This window comes from Hippopotamus amphibius, chromosome 4 (genome assembly GCF_030028045.1).
Source record: "Hippopotamus amphibius kiboko isolate mHipAmp2 chromosome 4, mHipAmp2.hap2, whole genome shotgun sequence".
In the NCBI taxonomy this organism is placed as follows: domain Eukaryota; kingdom Metazoa; phylum Chordata; class Mammalia; order Artiodactyla; family Hippopotamidae; genus Hippopotamus; species Hippopotamus amphibius.
The window spans coordinates 50,038,491-50,055,693 of NC_080189.1; the positions used below are offsets into that span (position 1 = coordinate 50,038,491).

The 17,203-nt window shown below is 56.8% G+C and overlaps 2 protein-coding genes across 3 annotated transcripts; both read left to right on the forward strand.

Moving 5' to 3' along the window:
* Nucleotides 1-913: 913 nt before the first annotated feature.
* On the forward strand, nt 914-7,759 carry HOXA9 (homeobox A9). The gene is made up of 2 exons (XM_057731436.1): nt 914-5,294; nt 6,373-7,759. The coding sequence occupies exons 1-2, from the start codon at nt 4,715-4,717 to the stop codon at nt 6,609-6,611; spliced, it is 819 nt and encodes a 272-aa protein (XP_057587419.1). The 5' UTR covers nt 914-4,714; the 3' UTR covers nt 6,612-7,759.
* Nucleotides 7,760-10,379: 2,620 nt separating this feature from the next.
* HOXA7 (homeobox A7) lies at nt 10,380-16,510 on the forward strand. Of its 2 annotated transcripts, XM_057733414.1 has the most exons (4): nt 10,380-10,541; nt 13,405-13,993; nt 14,368-14,436; nt 14,969-16,510. In XM_057733414.1, the coding sequence occupies exons 2-4, from the start codon at nt 13,615-13,617 to the stop codon at nt 15,313-15,315; spliced, it is 795 nt and encodes a 264-aa protein (XP_057589397.1). In that variant the 5' UTR covers nt 10,380-10,541; nt 13,405-13,614; the 3' UTR covers nt 15,316-16,510. The 2 variants fall into 2 exon arrangements, with proteins under 2 accessions (XP_057589397.1, XP_057589398.1); XM_057733415.1 differs by lacking the exon at nt 14,368-14,436.
* Nucleotides 16,511-17,203: the final 693 nt, after the last annotated feature.

Sequence of the window (17,203 nt, forward strand, 5' to 3'; positions counted from 1 at the left end):
CACTGGTTAGGTAGACCCGCCGGGGCTGCATGGGTCCTCCCTCCCCCAGCACGGCCTCCCCCACCTGGTCGCCCTCCGCGGGGCCACGCGTTTCCTGCTCGCGGGAGGTGGGGGGGGCGACAGCAGGGGGGAGGGGCGCGGGAGCGCGCGCCCCGGCTGGCTGGCCGGTGGGGAGGGAGAGAGGGGGAGAGCGAGTGGCAGGGAGCGAGTGCGGGAGGCCGAGGCCAGACAGGGAGCCGCGCTCCGCGCTGTCCCTGGCGCTTTTGAATCGCCCAGAGCTGCCGCCGCTCGGCGCCGCGCCGGCTCGCGGAGCTGCCAGATTTGGGAAACCAGCCCGCACACTGCTCGTTCCCTCCCCTCTTCTTGCTTTCTCCCCTCCTTCCATTTTCCTCTCTCTCCTTTACCTTCCTTCCCTCCTGCTTCCAGGTTTACCTTACCGGGGCCGGTGGCCTCTCCCTCCGTGATGCCTTAGCGTCAGCCCGGGGCACGCAACGGCAGCGGCGGGCGCAGGTTGGCGAGGGGCCGGGCGCGATCGCAGGGTTCTCCCGCGGCGGTGGCGGCGGCAGTAACTGCGGCGGCGGCGGCGGCGCCGGGCGAGGCAGCTCCGCGCGGGCAGCATCAGAACTGGTCGGTGATTTAGGTAGTTTCCTGTTGTTGGGATCCACCTTTCTCTCGACAGCACGACACTGCCTTCATTACTTCAGTTGAAATCGTCTCCAGGTACCTGTGCGCGCGGGGGCTGGACCGGGCGGGGCATCCAGGTCCTGGTCGTGCCAGGCCTGCGGTGGCAACCTCGGCTTATCCCGCGCAGGAGCCTCGACCCTGCCTCCTTCTCAGCGCCCTGCCAGGCTGCTGGCCTCACCCCTTACCCCCACCTGGCCTGGGGCAGGTACACTCAGGTTAGCTGCTCCTTCGCGGACGCCAGGGGCGTGGTAGGAATTCTGGGCCCCGGGCCATTCAAGGTCAGGGGCGCACCTTCCATCCTGGGCCTCCCCTGCTCCAGGCCTGTGCCTGGCTAGGAACTCTGCCATTCTCCTGCAAGGCTGGGACACCTCCAGCCCCAATCCTGGGTAGGAGATTAGGAAAGATTTTTTTTGCCAGTGGAGACTCAGAGGAGAGGCAGGGCTGACAGGGTTAGGATCTTGGCCTTGTTATTTACCCTTCTCTCTGTTAACCGCTCTCTACTCCCAAGAATTGCCTTTGACTTTTTCTTCCTTCTTTCCTACCCTCCTTCCTTCCTCTTTTTTTTTCTTTCTTCTTTATTCCTGCCTCTTTTTCTTTCCTTTTCTTTCACCTTCAGTCTATGTCCAGTTTTTTTCTATCTCTACCTCCTCTCTTCCCCAACTATTCCTTTGAGAGGAAACCAGGAGAGATCCAGGGCTTGCTTGGGCAGAGCGGGGGTGGGGTGTTTTATTTTTCTATGTGCGTTCAAGTAGAGGTCCTAATCGGCTGAGGAAGGGCTCCAGGGGCGCGGCTGTTGAAGGCTGTGGGTCTGGGCCTGGTGTGCGGAGGCGCAGACAAGGCCTCGGTTACGATCACGACCGGATGGCGGCGGCCTGGCAGTTCCTACTCCACGGCAGCATAGGAGATCTGATTAGGGGGCATTCGCGGCATTTTTGTGTGCCCATTCTGAGGACAAGGAGGCCTTCGCCAACGTCACTAGGGAGCTGAGGCCGAGACCTGGGCTGAGGCCCAGCCAGGCTCAGTGGAGTGACACACAGGGAACTGCCAGGAAGCTTCCTCGGCGCTCTGGCCTGCGGGTCCAGGCTCTGGCTTTAACCGAGATAAGGGAGCCCCACTAGGGCAAAGATTGGCTGCTTGCTTGCCAGTGGCTGCTATCGGGTTCAGAGTATGTTAGATATGGCATCCTTGTGGGGACACATGCTAGAGAAGGGAACCCTTGCAGTGCCAGTCTGTTTCAAATAACAAGGGAAAGGAATCCTAAATTCCAGAACTGTTGGGACACAAACTTGAGTCCATGTTCTTAAGTTGTAGGCGACGGTTTGAAGCCAGTGGGGCCATTCTCGCTCAGGCGAACTGAAAACAACTTGCATCCCTCCACATCCCCCCACATGTGTGCGGACCTTCAGGCTGAAGCCCACCGAGCAGTGCTTCCCTTCCCAGCTCCAGCAGCCCAGGAACTGTTTTCACTGTTCAGCCTGCCCTCCTGAAAGGCCGGCATTGGGCATTTGCCTCAGTTCCTCTCAGACATTTTCAGGACCTTAGTGCTGGACTTGTTTTGGAGGCCAAGGTTTTTGAACTCTCAGGCTAGATGAGGCACTTTGTAATTACACACATTTATTGTTTCTTTATGCACACACAATCCCTTTCAGTTACAAAATAAAAGCAGACACAAAAGCCTGAATATTCTCTCCCCAAACCTGTGGGCTAAATAGGGATAATATTTAGTTTTGTGATTTCCCCCCTTTCTAAGCACCAGTAAGGACTGCTTAATTCTCAACGTCTGCTAATTATTTAGTAACCGTCCTATTTGGGGAGGGGGGGGGGCTAAGGCTATTTAAAGAAACATCTTTTTTATTTCAAAAAATACTACTAATAATTGGTGTTTTCTCTGGTTACAAAAAATGGAAAAGGCAACCAGGCCTATCCAGCCCGTTAGTAGACAATTACAATTAGGCGTGAAGGTTTCTTCTAGGTTTAATTTTTCTTAATGAAAACCTAAGAGGTTGGTATTTGGGACACCCTGGGCCGCGGTGGGGGTTGGGATAAGGCAGAGGAATTTACTTGGAAAGGAAAATATTAGGGAGGAGGGGGGCCGAGCGGCCAGGACCGGCCACGTCGGAGTTCATTGTGTCGGCCACTTCCCTCTTCCGGCGCGGGCCGGGGAAGGGGCACCCAGCTGCTCTCTGCGCGGCTTCGCAGACTCATTCTTGGGGGGAGCCTGGCATTTGAGGGTCCCCGCCTGGGACAGGGATGTATCTGGGTTTGGAGGGATTGCTGAAACTGTTGGGGAGGACGAAGGCAAAAAAGAAGATGGAAGCGACCGATGCCGCCCGCCCACCCCTGCCGCCAGGGCAGTGCGCTAATGAGAAACACACTCTTGCAAGGACCATAGTCACACGTGAATTTAATTACCCCGCTTTTAGCAATCGCCTCTTTCTGTTAGGGTTTGGGGTAGGTTTGGTTGTTTTTTTTTCTAATTAACATACAGGCCGAGGCCTTTTAATTTACCTCTTAAAGATTCTAAGGGGTGAGAAATACCTTCCTCAATTTGGCCAAGCTGAGGAATGGGATTAAAAGTGAATGGCCTGTGCTCCTCCCCGTTTTAATTTCTAGCCCTGGACTTGAGCTGCGGCGCCTCGCTTTGGGCCTTGTAACTGCCGAGCCGCGGGGTCGGGTGGGTAACCGCGGCGGGCCCGGGATAGTGGGCAGGAAGGAAGGAGCCCTGAAGGACTCACACGGGGGGCCGGGAGGCCAACCGCGCCGGTGCGGGCCTCGCAGCTTCTGGAGCCGCGGGATCTCAGGCGGGGCTGCCTTTTCGCCCGCGAACTCGCCTTTCATTGATACTGCCTCGTGTTTTTTCGCAGCTCAGGTTCAGGGAAGGCGACGAGGCTTGCAGAGCTCAGCGTTAGGGGCGAACACCCGGCTGGGGAGCCTGCTGCGTCCGCGGGGGGCTGGGGGATAGTGATTCCGGGCTGACGACGAGCGGGGCGCGCGTGTGCGCGGGGTTGGGGTCGAGTGCACCGCACAACCCGGTCCTCAAACCCATAGCCTCAGGGACGGCTGGCCACTCCCTTTCTGGCCGCTTCTTGGTGGGGCCTCGCTGGAGGCTCAGCGGCGAATTTGGGAGCTGCCCGGGCGCCCTGCGCTCCAGTCGGGCAGATTCCGGGGGTCCGCAATAGGTGCTGCCTTCTCAGCGGCCTGTCCCTGCCCAGCGCGCTCTGGCAGGGGCGGCGGTGGCTCAGTTTGGGACGGATGTTGCGTTGAATTTGACTTTTCTCGACCGGCCCGGGTAAACTCGCATCTCCTGGGACCGCAAGGATTATTTACAGGGAGCTCGCCAACCAAACACAACAGTCTAATTTAACCTTTCCAAGTCCTCGTAAATTTTTACAGCTGGGAGCCACGACGCGGCAAACGAGTCTGTTGGTCGTTCCCAACTTCCCCCCAGCCTGTGTGGCTTCTGAAACAATAACTCCTTATGAAATATCATAAATATAGATTTAAATACAGTAGAGCGAGAATGCGATTTGGCTGTCTTTTTATGGCTTCAATTATTGTCTAATTTTATGTGAGGGGCTCCGCTGGCCGCACTCGCACGCGGTCCCGCGCCTTGCTGATGGCGTGATTAATTGTGATATAAAATAGTCCGCTTAAGAAGTCTGTGTATGGTGGTGGCGGTGGGAGGGGAGGGAGTACAGACGCAAGGCCAGATTTGATCTTTTAATCTTCGTTGGCCACAATTAAAACAAACCCGATCCTGGAGCGCCGCGATCCCTTTGCATAAAAACATATGGCTTTTGCTATAAAAATTATGACTGCAAAACACCGGGCCATTAATAGCGTGCGGAGTGATTTACGCGTTATTGTTCTGCCGGGCGGACACGTGACGCGCGCGGCCAATGGGGGCGCGGACGCCGGCAACTTATTAGGTGACTGTACTTCCCCCCGGTGCCACCAAGTTGTTACATGAAATCTGCAGTTTCATAATTTCCGCGGGTCGGGCCGGGCCTGCCGGGCGCGGGGCACGGCGATGGCCACCACCGGGGCCCTAGGCAACTACTACGTGGACTCATTCCTGCTGGGCGCCGATGCGGCGGATGAGCTGGGCGCCGGCCGCTACGCGCCGGGAGCTCTGGGCCAGACCCCCAGGCAGGCCGCGGCGCTGGCGGAGCACCCCGACTTCAGCCCGTGCAGCTTCCAGTCCAAGGCAGCGGTGTTTGGCGCCTCGTGGAACCCGGTGCACGCGGCGGGCGCCAGCGCGGTGCCCGCGACCGTGTATCATCACCATCACCACCACCCCTACGTGCACCCCCAGGCGCCCGTGGCGGCGGCGGCGCCGGACGGCAGGTACATGCGCTCCTGGCTGGAGCCCACGCCGGGCGCGCTCTCCTTCGCGGGCTTGCCCTCCAGCCGGCCTTATGGCATTAAACCTGAACCGCTGTCGGCCAGAAGGGGTGACTGTCCCACGCTTGACACTCACACTCTGTCCCTGACTGACTATGCTTGTGGTTCTCCTCCAGTTGATAGAGAAAAACAGCCCAGCGAAGGCGCCTTCTCCGAAAACAATCCCGAGAATGAGAGCGGCGGAGACAAGCCCCCCATCGATCCCAGTAAGTGTCTCCTCCCTCCAGACCAGCCACCGCCTCCACGCCGGCCACCCGGATCTGCCGGCCAGCCAGCTTTCTCCGGAGCCTGCGTTCGCCCGCGCTGGGAGCCTCCTGAGCAAGGGCCGGGAGCCAGAAGTTGCTGTTTGGGAGGCCGCGGATGGGGCCCCAAGTCCAGAAAGCAGTGACCAGCGGGCCCGCCGGGCTCCAGGGAAGGGGAGGCGGTTTGCTGCCGAGAGAGGGGGCGGGGCAGGTTCTGCGGTATGAGCCAAGACCCACCGGCCCTGTCCTTGGCTGCCCGGGACCAAGACAGAGATACTTTGGGCGACTCTTCGAAAGCAGCGCGGCAGAGAAAGTCTTTTGTGCGGCTAGATTGTCCGGCAGCGGCGGCAGCAACTGCAGCCGGGGCAGACTGACCCGGGACGCTGGGGAAGACGGCCGATTCCCTCCACTTCTTGCTTCAGCCAGTGGCGGCGTAAATCCTGCCCAAGATGTGGCTGCAGGCGACCGGGACTCGAGGGTCCCCGTGCTAGATTATTCAAATAAATCGGAGGAGTGATCAACGGCCTTGGGGTGCCTAGGGGCGCCTTGCCGGCCTGCCCAGCTCCCACGGCCTTCCAGGGAGGTCAAAATAAGGAGTGGGGATAGTAGAAGGAAAGATGGGAAGGGGAGACAGAGGGAGTCCGTGAGATGGAGAATAAAATATTAATATTGCTGAGGAACACAGGGCAGCGTGGTTTCCCCTGTGTGGCAAGAAAGTGGTCTGTTTTCAAATTTCACTTCTTACACAATGTGCGGAGAGTGGGAGGAAGGAGAGGAGGGGACAGGAGGACAGAGGAGGAGAAAGGAGGGCCTCAGAGGGGAGGGGGGAGCTGAGGTTTTACGGCGTGCAATTGTAAGTGACCGTCCCTGTGTCTGTCTGCCAGGGTTCCATTGTGTCGGAGGCTCGGCTGCCTTCCCTAACTCATTCAGCAGCGTCCTGCACTTTGGCTGAAGACCCCAGGAGCTTTCCTAGCCCCCAGTGGAAGGGGGTGGGTGTGCTGCTTCTCCCCCTAAATCCCTCCTCTCTCTCCCCCACCCGCAGGTAACCCGGCTGCCAACTGGCTCCACGCTCGCTCGACGCGGAAGAAGCGCTGTCCTTATACGAAGCACCAAACACTGGAACTGGAGAAAGAATTTCTGTTCAACATGTACCTCACCAGGGACCGCAGGTATGAGGTGGCTAGACTGCTCAACCTCACCGAGAGGCAGGTCAAGATCTGGTTCCAGAATCGCAGGATGAAGATGAAGAAAATCAACAAGGACCGAGCGAAAGATGAGTGATCCAGCTGCGGTTCGTTTAGGAAAGAGCGCGCGATCTAGAGAGCGAGAGCTGCCCGTCCCCTTCTCCTGCCCCCACCAACCCCAGCCTCCACTACCTTGCACAGAGTGGCTCTAAAATACAGGCCTCATCCCCCCCCTGGCAAACCCTGCTCAGGGTGGTTCCTTGGCCTGCTGCTTTGATGGAGGAGGTATTGTAAGCTTTCCGTTTTCTAGAAGAGGGAAAAGGGGGGCGGGCGGGGGGCATTAGCGTTGATGGCTGTGTGTGCTAGCTTGTATATATTTTAAAAAATCTACCTGTTCTGACTTAAAACAAACAAAAAAACTACCTTTTTATAATGCACAACGGTTGACAGTGAGCTGTATAGTTTTTAGTCTGTAGTTAATTTAATTTGCTCTTTGTGTGGCAGAGAGATCTGCCCAGATACTTGAACACTGTGTTTTATTGTGGTAATTATGTTTTGTGACTCAAACTTCTGTGATGGGTGACGCACCCATTGTGATTGTGAAAGCTAGAATTCGATTTGAACTCAGGTTGTTTATGAGGGGTGAAAGCAGTTGCATAGAGTATAGCTCTGTAGTGGAATATGTCTTCTGTATAGCTAGGCTGTTAACTTTTGATTGTAAACTAGCTGTAAGGATTTCCCAATGAAATACAATTTTAAAAAAAGAAAAGAAAGAAAGAAAGCATTCTCCGGGATGCGTAAGTTCATGGTTTTCTCCATTTTTGAAGTGTGGGCATTTTAGTCTCTACATGCTTGAAAGACCTGTCTTGTCCATTGTATGTATATAATCCACATATTAAAGAAAAAGTAATCAAACAAGCTTGAATATTGTTTTTGCACCAAACAGTGAGAAAATTTGGAGCTATACATATGTGCAGAAGGTTACTACCTATGGTTTACGTTTAATTTTAGTTGGGGGAAAATGAATGCTTATTGTAATGGAGTTAATTTTATTGATAATAAATTATACACTATGAAACCGCCATTGGGCTACCGTAGATTTGTATCCTTGATGAATCTGGGGTTTCCATCAGGCTGAACCTACACTGTATAGTTTGCAATAGTTACCTCAAGACCTACTGACCAAATTGTTGTGTTGAAATGATATTTAACTTTTTGCCAAATAAAGTATATTGATTCTTTTCTAATTTTTGCGGGTCAGCTCTTTGCACCTTCTTCTCCAGGGCAGGGGAGCCTGGGTACAGTCTGGGGTGGGGGGCCGGCTGAAACAGAGGACAGAACCGCAGCTTTGTCTCTGGCGGGCCTGCGGGAGCCAGAACCTGAAGCAGCCAGGCCCGGGCAGGCCTCAGCTCTGCCTACCAGGCCAGCTGCCTGGAGATGCAGGCAGCAGAGGAAGGCTGGACAAGGGGCGGCGAGGCCCTGCTCCCCGCTTTGTGTCCGTTTGCGGGACGGCGGGGAGGCCTCAGAGAAGCCGGGCTGGGATGTCGCGCATGGCTGGCGCATGGCTGGCCAATGGCTGGGAGCGGCCACTCTTTCATCTCGGAGCCCCAAGAATTTCCCAAACCTGCTCCATGGCGACTGCGGGGGGGCCTTCTTCCCGGGCGGGGAGGGGCGGGCAGGGCATGGGAGCTGGGGAGGGAGGCGGCAGGACCAAGAGCTGAAGACCTGCCTCCGAAGGAGTCCGCCAGGAGGGAAAATGGATCCCGGCGGTCCCAACGTGGGCGCGGACAGTCAGGGGGCACGGACAGTCGGGGGCTCTCCGGGGACTGAAGGCCTGCGCCCCCGCACCCTCGGGTCCTGCCAGTCCGACCCGGGGGCTTCTGGGTCCCGCCCCGCGCACCCCTCCCAAGCACAAGTCCTGACAGAGGCAGAGCCGAGGCAACGGACCAGCACCAAGCGCCATAAAAGAAAATGAGGGCTGTTACCCTTTATGGGGTGTAAAGGGCTGCGGGGGGAACGGCCACAACTTCGGAGGCCCGTGCGCCTTCTAGATGTGGTGAGGGTCCAGCCTCACTTCCCCCTTTTTCTTTTCTCGCCTTCCCCTGCGACCCCCCGCGATTTCTGCAAAGTTATCTGTGTTTGGGTGTGGAGAAGGGGAACCGGGGTGCCCGGGAATGGGGTGTGCCCTCACTCCCACCCCCAGCCGGCCGCCAGGTTGGGACGCCCTCTGTTGCTGCAGACAGAAGGAACTTCAAAGAATGGGCAGTAAGGGTGTGCCATAAAGGCTGGGTCTGCGAACTGTCTGGAATTTGGCCCTTAATGAGTTTACGACTGTCCAGCCCCAATTAAGATTTTCCACCAAAGCCCTTTCATTTGTTTGCTCTGTCTACCGCCGATAAGGCGGCTGCGGAAACAGCTTTCTTTTATGGGCACTGCCCTCTCGGCAGCGTAGATTCCGGGCTCCGTGCGACCCGCCGGGGATGGGCCCTTGCCCAGCTTTGGGAGTGGGACGCCTGACCCGCGGCAGCTGCTGACGAAGTTCAGGCCGGGCTGCTGGGCTGCACTGTCAAGGTGCGGCCAGCAGATGGCAGTATGGCTCCACGCAAGAGGCGCCCGCGCCGCCATCTCCCGCCGCCGCGACCCTGGGAAGTTCCTAAGATGTCGACTTGATGCAAGCTTTTCTGGAATGGGAGCCCCAGATTTGAGCGAACGGCGGTCGTATATTTTCGGCGCTGCTCACGCCTGGCCTGAAGCCTCGCTGCGAAACAAAAAGCAAGTGGCGGGGGCTCGCCTGACCTGCACCGCTCCCGCCCCCTTCTCCTCCATCCCGGGGCCTAGCGCTGCGGGGCTGTAGCTGTCCGGCGGCTGCGGGGCAGTAGCTCCAGGCGCGGGGACAGATCTAGGGTCACCGTTCCCAGCCTGGGACAGGCCTCGGGGCATCACGACGCTCGGAGAACGCGACTTACCGGCGGACAGACACAAGGACTAAGGCCTACAGCCCGTGGACCTGGTACCCCCCCCCCCCAGGGTGTGCAGAGGGCATACACGGTGGCCAAGGGTCCTGCGGCGGCCCGGGATAGCCCCGAAGGCTGCGCCCCGGTACAGAGTCGGGAGAGCTAGCACCCGCAGGCGAGCCAGGTTCCCGGGACGAGGCCTCCTTTAAAACATGACAATAAAATTAGGCGGCCGAAGATTGGGCGTAAAGGCATTCTTGGTAACTAGTGTTGGTTTGGCAGGATGGGGAATCCCTGGGAACAGACCAGGAACTGCTTTGGTTATTCTAAAATAAATGTGGTATTTAAAATCTTTATGTTACTATCTCAGCTCCAGGATAGGAGCTCATGTGGTGAAGCCGCCCTTCCTTTCACTTGCCGCCGAATTTCCTGGGTAGTGGAGACACGGAGGCTACTCTGGCGTCCCCTGCTCTGGAGGCGAGGGGGAGGAGGGAGGGAACCCCAATCCAGGCGCAGCCCATCCTCGACCCTGGGCGGGGGAACATGCCTCTGAGCCTTCCAGAGGCGGCTCTGAGCGCGGCTGCGAGGATCAGCCCCGGGTGCAGAATAGTTTCAGAGGGAAAACGCAAAAGCAAACGGGGAACACTTCGAAGCACACCCGAGCCCTGTGAACACGCCACGCGGTGCATTTATTTGGGCTGTAATAATCTCCGCCAAGCCCACAAAATGTTTACAACCTGCATCTCCGCGCTGTACACGCTGTAAAACCTGGGACTGGGTTTTTGGCTGACATCTCTGCTGCCTCTCTTTCTCTCTCCCTCTCTCTCTCCCCCGCCCTTTTCTGTTTATATACACACGTTGGTATTACAGACACACGGCTTCATTATATTTCCTTATATGATACATAAAATTTCACAACCTCTGATGAATGGGGTTTTACAGCTTCCCCAAGAACCGCCCGTGGCCGTGTATCCAAGCCGCAGATACAAAGCTCGATTTATGTAACTACAAATAAATGGCGAAGGAGCAGATCGGTGGCGACCACTTCTCTCCACCGATCACGGAGGCCCCAGGTAGGTGCAGGCCGGTTGGGAACTCTGAGGTCTCGCGGACTGCCACGCGGGGCCTCTCTTGCCCTTGGCCGGCCGGTGGCTGGGAGGCGGCTCTCCCCGCTCGGCTGCCAGGGAACGATTCCCTGTGAGCCGCGCAGACCCGACCCTGCAGCAGCCAGAGCTCCTTTGCACTCGTCAAGGATGAATCCGTCCCCGCGCCGCGACGGAACACTGCGCACTGGGTGGAGAAAAGACGCGCATGCCGGCGAGGGGTGCGGGTGGAAACGTTTGGAGAATGAAATCGCCAGCCGCCCGATTCCTGGCGGGCTCCATTCTCTGCCCCAGAGCTGGGTTTACCTTCTTAGCTGGATTTAAATATTGAGGACTGTTTGGTACCGAGAAGTAGGGGAAACACACTCTGCTTGGTAGGTAGGACCCCAGGAGAGCGCTGGGAAAATGTCTTTATCTAAGACAGCTCAGCTGATTAGAAACCCGCCTTCATGTGCCTGCTCCAGGTCAAGCGTCATCGAGTTTTTCTGTGAATATTATCACATATAACCCAGTGCATGTGCGTCTGTTCAGCCAAACAAGTAGAAAACCAGAGGCTCGAGGACACGCGATTAAAGAGGCCATATTGAGAGCCTAGTTTTCTCTGGCCTTTTCGTTTTAAAACCCAGCTGCAGAAGGCAAGAGGGGAGAGAGAAGCTCAGAAACGAAAGGGAGGTTTCAGCACCCGCGGGAGTCGACCCAGTTGGCTGACTTAGGCCCAGAAAGGCCGAGGCCTTGCCGGCAGTATCTGGATCCGCTTTGGCCCAAGAGGAGGATCAGCGCGTCCTGCCAGGACGGCTTGGCCCTGCGCCGGACAAAACCTGGGCAGGGATGAGCCTGTGGCCCGGGATCCCAGCCTTCTTGGCTGGGAACATGTTCTTTCCTGCGCTCCCCAAATCGCTCCCCCTCGTTCTGTCGGGTCGCCCCTCTAGGGCAGGTTCTACTTTAAACGCCATCGCTGTCGGCTGCTCCAGCCGCCCCAGTCTAGACAGACGGCGGCGGCGGGCCCGGTCTTTCTCTTTGCATTTTGCTCTGTGTCACCCGAGGAACAATTTATTGGTCTAAAGCTGTCTAATTCCACCCCTTTGATCTCCTAGGCGTCTTCTTGTTTGTTTGGTCTTCCTTTAACTTTCTTAGGTTTTTATTTCCTGCCAGAAAGTAATGCTGTTTGGAATATTTGGTATTTTCTTCCTTCCCAGTCTTACCCCCACCATTCTCCAGCGGAGACACTATCACCCTGATCCTCCATAAAGGGCATCCCGGGTATTGCTGCACTGTGGCCCCTGTGCCCCCAGGGGAAACCACCAGGCACCCACCTGCCCAGACAACCCCTGCCTCCCCACCCACTTCCCAGGCAGTCCACCAGGCCAGAGCTGGGGCTCCCTTGCATCAGAGCATGAACCCTCCTGCCACCTTTTATGCTTCTGGGATCCCGAGAGCGTGCAGTGAACAAGGGCGGCCTGGACCCTCTGAAAGTGATGGGAAGCGCTTTGTACACGAGGAATCAAACTCCATAATTCAGAGGAGAATTTCCGGGGCAATTCCATTGTGAAGTCGGGTTTATGGTGTGCAATTGATCTGAGCAGTAAAAGGCATACTGACCTGGCTGCTGGGCTTCCATCGCAGCCTGGGCAGTTTATGAGGCGTTTAGGGGACGGGTTCACTCCACCACCCTCTAGGGAGTGGTGGGCAGCGGAGGCTTCTGCTGATCTGACCTTGCTCAGAGGTTGGAGGCTTTGGAAGGTAAGCTCTGAGAGTTGGGGCCCTGGGTGGGAGTGAATGAGACTACTTTGTGCTCCATTCTTGGAAAGGTAAAGGCAGTCGTGGGAAACATGAAGCCTCTGGAGCTGGGTGGGAAAGGTCCCCCTATTTATTTGGGGGGTCTCCAAAAGAAACAGAGATCCCTAGTGGGCTGCAGTCCCCAGGCGCCTGAGCCCTCTCCCCTCTCCAAATTGGCTCTAAAGCATGTATTGCTCGTAGGCATCCAGGCCCATGAGGAGCTGGCTGAGGCCCAGGGGTGGCCCCAGTGAAAGCTACCCACACTGCTGGCACCTGGAAAGGTGTGGGCCTGAGGTTCCAACAAGCTGGGGGAAAGAGACTTGGTTTCTTTTGAGCAAGGGGTAACCAAGGGTTGCAGAGAGGACAAAAGAGTGTCCAGCCATTTCTTAGGCTGCCAAAGGCCAGCCAGGTGCCCAGGAGAGAACGCACAGAGCCTGCCCGGCCAGCGGTGTCCAGGAGGAGGGAGGGGAACCTCATGTTAATAAATCTGCTGGCAAATGAGGCTCATTAATAGATAAATATTTCAGTTTCCTTTAGGGCGGATAAACAGTACGCCGCTGATTAAGGAAAGGAAGCTGGGAGACCTTGACTTTATTCCAACCACATGGTTCCAGTTTGCGGTGGCTTTCTCGCTGCAGCTGAAAGCGATGCTGCGCCTGCCCCATCTGGATCGGAGTCCAAGTCGGCCTCTGGCCCACTGGACCTGGGAGGGGGGAGACACAGGGAAAGAGTCAATTTGCCCAGAGCCGAGACTTGCCCACCCGGCCACCGTGGGGTGGGCCGGTACTCAGAGCGCAGAGACTCTCTCTGGGCTGGGTCAGTGGGCAGAAAGAGGGGCAGGGAGGAGCCGCACACTTGGTCCAGCGTCCGGTAATATGTAGGAGGGGACTGCGCCCGGCCGGCTCCGCGCGGCCTCTGTAGGCCGGGGGTCCAGGTTGGCGGCGGGCTGAACGCTCGCGGAGCCTCGGGAGTCCTTCTCTCGCAGGACGTGCCAGGCCGGCCGGGCGCGGGCATATTCGTTGGCTACATATTTGAGCCTCTTCCCCTTCCATTCTAGGCTGCCGCGGGCCCTGCGGAGCGAGACCACCTGTGAGGGCTGCTGAGATTGGCGGAGGCGATCATGTGGGCGGTCACGTGCTGCGACGAGCTCCGTCCAAAAAGAAAATGGGGTTTGGTGTAAATCTGGGGGTGTAATGTTATCATATATCACGCTACCTCGTAAAACCGACACTGAAAGCTGCCGGACAACAAATCACAGGTCAAAATTATGAGTTCTTCGTATTATGTGAACGCGCTTTTTAGCAAATATACGGCGGGGGCTTCTCTGTTCCAAAATGCCGAGCCGACTTCTTGCTCCTTTGCGCCCAACTCGCAGAGAAGCGGCTACGGGGCGGGCGCCGGCGCCTTCCCTTCGACCGTACCGGGCTTGTACAATGTCAACAGCCCCCTCTATCAGAGCCCCTTCGCGTCTGGCTACGGCCTAGGTGCCGACGCCTACGGCAACCTGCCCTGCGCCTCCTACGACCAAAACATCCCGGGGCTCTGCAGTGACCTCGCCAAAGGCGCCTGCGACAAGGCAGACGAAGGCGCGCTGCACGGCCCGGCCGAGGCCAGTTTCCGCATCTATCCCTGGATGCGGTCTTCAGGTAGGCGCAGCCGCTAGGCGGGCCGGGTAGGCGGGCGGACTGGGAGCTGGGGGCGCGGGGCTGGGGGCGCGGAGCGCGGAGCAAGGCGGCTGCCAGCCGGCGGCCCCGTGACTCCTGGCGGCTCTGCCTTTCTGGTTTTAATTAGAGCCAAGGCGCCATAGCGTGGAGAGCTCGTAGCATTGTATGTAAATGAGGCTCATAAAACTTTTTATGGCCCAATTAATGGGTTCGATCCTCGTAAATTTATTTAATTCCATTCGCCTTGGAATTTCAACATGTTTGTTCGCTCTTCTCCTCTCTCTCTGTCTTCCTCCCTTTCTTCTCAATCCCTCCCTCCTCCTTTTCCTTTCAGCCCGGCTTTTCTTTCTCAAAAGCAGAGAGAGCCAAACCCTTTAGGGCCCCTCACACGCCCCTGTGCCAGGGGCCATTTAAAGACGGGATGGGTGGGTGGGAGTGGAGACCGAGACGGAGTGCCCTAGGAAGGTCCCGGGATGGGGGCTCCGGCCGCTGGGGAGGGAAGGCGCCCCTGGAGTGCGGGCCGCTGGAGAGGGTCTCCCACTTGCCTAACTAGGCGGGGAAGCGGCCCGGCTCGCCTTTGAATAGCAAAAGCGCAGCGTCTCCCACTTGCCCACACTCTATATTTACAATTTCCCTTTGTCAGGGGAAAGCGGGACATTGTGGAAGCCTAGCCGGCTGGAAAGGGCGGTTGTAACGTTGGGATTCTACGCCTTCGCTGCTCACAGAGCTGCCTGCGCGTCTGGCGCCGTAGTCGGGGTCTCCCGCTAGCATTCCCGGCTAACACTCCCGCTCCTCCCCCAGCTCAGTTTGGGGGCGCGGGGCGGAGGGGGACTCGCGCCTGTGTCAGGGCCGGGAGGAAGGTGCGCGCTGTGGGATGGAGTCCTGGCTAACGCGCTGTCCTGTGTTTCTGTCGGCTTGTCTGTCCGTGTGTCCCTGTGTCCGTATGTCTGCTCGCAGGGCCGGACCGAAAGCGGGGCCGCCAGACCTACACGCGCTACCAGACCCTGGAGCTGGAGAAGGAGTTCCACTTCAACCGCTACCTGACGCGGCGCCGCCGCATCGAGATCGCCCACGCGCTCTGCCTCACCGAGCGCCAGATCAAGATCTGGTTCCAGAACCGCCGCATGAAGTGGAAGAAGGAGCATAAGGATGAGGGTCTGGCCGCTTCCGCTGCCCCCGAGGGCGCCGTGCCCGCCGCCGCTGCAGCCGCCACCGCCACCGCCGCCGACAAGGCCGACGACGAGGAGGACGACGACGAGGCCGACGACGACGAGGAGGAGGAGGAGGAAGAGGAGGAAGAATGAGGGCCGGAGCCGGGGTTCTGGCTTCACCAGACAGTCGGGAAATCATCTTTAGAGACTGATTTTATTTACAAAAGTGAAATAAATAAAAAGAAAATGTTAAAAAAAAAAAAAAAAAACCCCAGTCCCCAACCTGCACCCAATCTACCCCATTACCCACTCCATCTCCCAGCTTTTTTGGACTGAGCAGCCACCTAGACTGGGTCCCCTTGGGGATCCCCTCTGCCTGCGAGGAACCCCCCCCAACAGACACCCCCAACCCCTGGCCGGCCACCTCTGCGCTGGCACGGTTATACTACCTAGCACAGGCCTCCAGGAGAGGCACCCCCAAACTACCTATGTGCCCAGCCCCAGAGGGCCTCCACTCCCAGGAAGCCCAGACGTGTCCCAACACTGTCAGACACCCAACATCTCCCCCATACCGGCAAGGACTTGACTCTCACTACTACCTACTCGCCCCAAACTACCTATTTTGTGCTCACTGGCTTGTCTGCTACCTAGTGCCGAACCCTCCCCGCTCCTCGCCAGGCCTCTGCTGCTTCTGGCTAGCAGCCTTTGGGATCCCTGAGGCTGCGCTGAGAAGGCACTGGGGTCCGGGGACCAGGGCATTGGCTTCTATTTAAATGGAAAAATAATATATTTATTCCAAAGCATTCTAAGTGCTGCAATCTAGAAGTCCTCCTTCTTTGGCCTGGGCACCCCATATTCAGGCCTATCAGCCCCTATTTCTGACAGGGAGCATTCCCAAGCTAGCTGCAGGCCTCTGGGTTCGCTTCTGCTGAGTAGCACTGCAGAGATGCTCCCAGACTCCCTGCCCCTCCCCTGGCCCCTGTGTGTCCTACTGTCCAGCTATGTTGAATATGTACACCCTGACTTTTCCTACAATGGCAAATATTGTATATTTGAACAAGTTTTTTTTTGTCATTTATATAGTCTTGGAGCTCATTTGTAAGGCAATGTCCTGACTTGGGAAGGATGTGTTAATGGGGTGACTTTGTAGCATGATGCTTTGTCTTGGGCTAACTCAGTAGTGGGTGGGGAGGGCTGATGCCCTCCCCAGTGCCCTTTATCTCCTGTGTTGTCCTGTGTCCCCCTCACCCCTCTTGGCTCTAGCCTGGGCTTCCAGGAACGGGAAGATACACTTCCCATCTTGCCCAGTTAACCGTGTTTTATGTAACAGAAAATAAAGATGCTCGATGACAAAGAAATGTGGACTGCCTTATCTGGGGGGGGGGGGCTGGGGAAGAGAGGGTGAGCATGACTGGAGAGCAAGCCCTGGCTGTGTCTGTGTGCCCAAAGGGGCTTTGGGACAGCAAAAATGGAAGGATGAATAGGGTCCAAATGCTCGGTGTCATGCATTGGTGTATATGCATGTTGAGCCCCTTTTCATGTGGGTTTTTAATGTGTAGATTCATATAGATGTGTTCCTCTTTTTGTATGTGTATTTCTGTGTGTATTTTTATGAGTCTATAATTGTATGTATTTGTGTCCATAATTGAGCGCAGGTGTTTTTGTGTGTAAACAGTTGCATGTATTTCTGGGTCCATAATTGTGTGCGTGTGTTTCTGTGTGTCCATAACTGTATACGTGCATTTCTCTGTGTGGAGATTTTTGTCTGGCTTGCTTGTGTGTACACACATCTTCTAGATCCCTTGAAAACGGAATCTTCGATCAATACATTATATTCTATGAACCTCCCCCCAAAACTCCGGAAATTCCATGAGAGGATCCACCTTTTCCTCTAAGGCTATAGCGTGGGCTTGGAAGGGGGTATTACCCTGAGACTGATTCCGAATTCTCTGCGAGCCCTGAACCCGACCCCAAGATAGGGCGCGGGATTCAGGGGCTCTGATGCAGCCCCCAACCCCACATTCAGGCAAAGCGAGGGAGC

Bases quoted from the DNA above. Each gene is read 5' to 3' on its own strand.
- HOXA9 (XM_057731436.1), top strand. From the start codon at position 4,715: ATGGCCACCACCGGGGCCCTAGGCAACTACTACGTGGACTCATTCCTG. The intron at 5,295-6,372 runs GTAAGTGTCTCC...CCCCACCCGCAG, and splicing joins CAAGCCCCCCATCGATCCCA to GTAACCCGGCTGCCAACTGG.
- HOXA7 (XM_057733414.1), top strand. From the start codon at position 13,615: ATGAGTTCTTCGTATTATGTGAACGCGCTTTTTAGCAAATATACGGCG. The intron at 13,994-14,367 runs GTAGGCGCAGCC...CTTTCTCAAAAG, and splicing joins TCCCTGGATGCGGTCTTCAG to CAGAGAGAGCCAAACCCTTT. The intron at 14,437-14,968 runs GTGGGTGGGAGT...GTCTGCTCGCAG, and splicing joins GCCATTTAAAGACGGGATGG to GGCCGGACCGAAAGCGGGGC.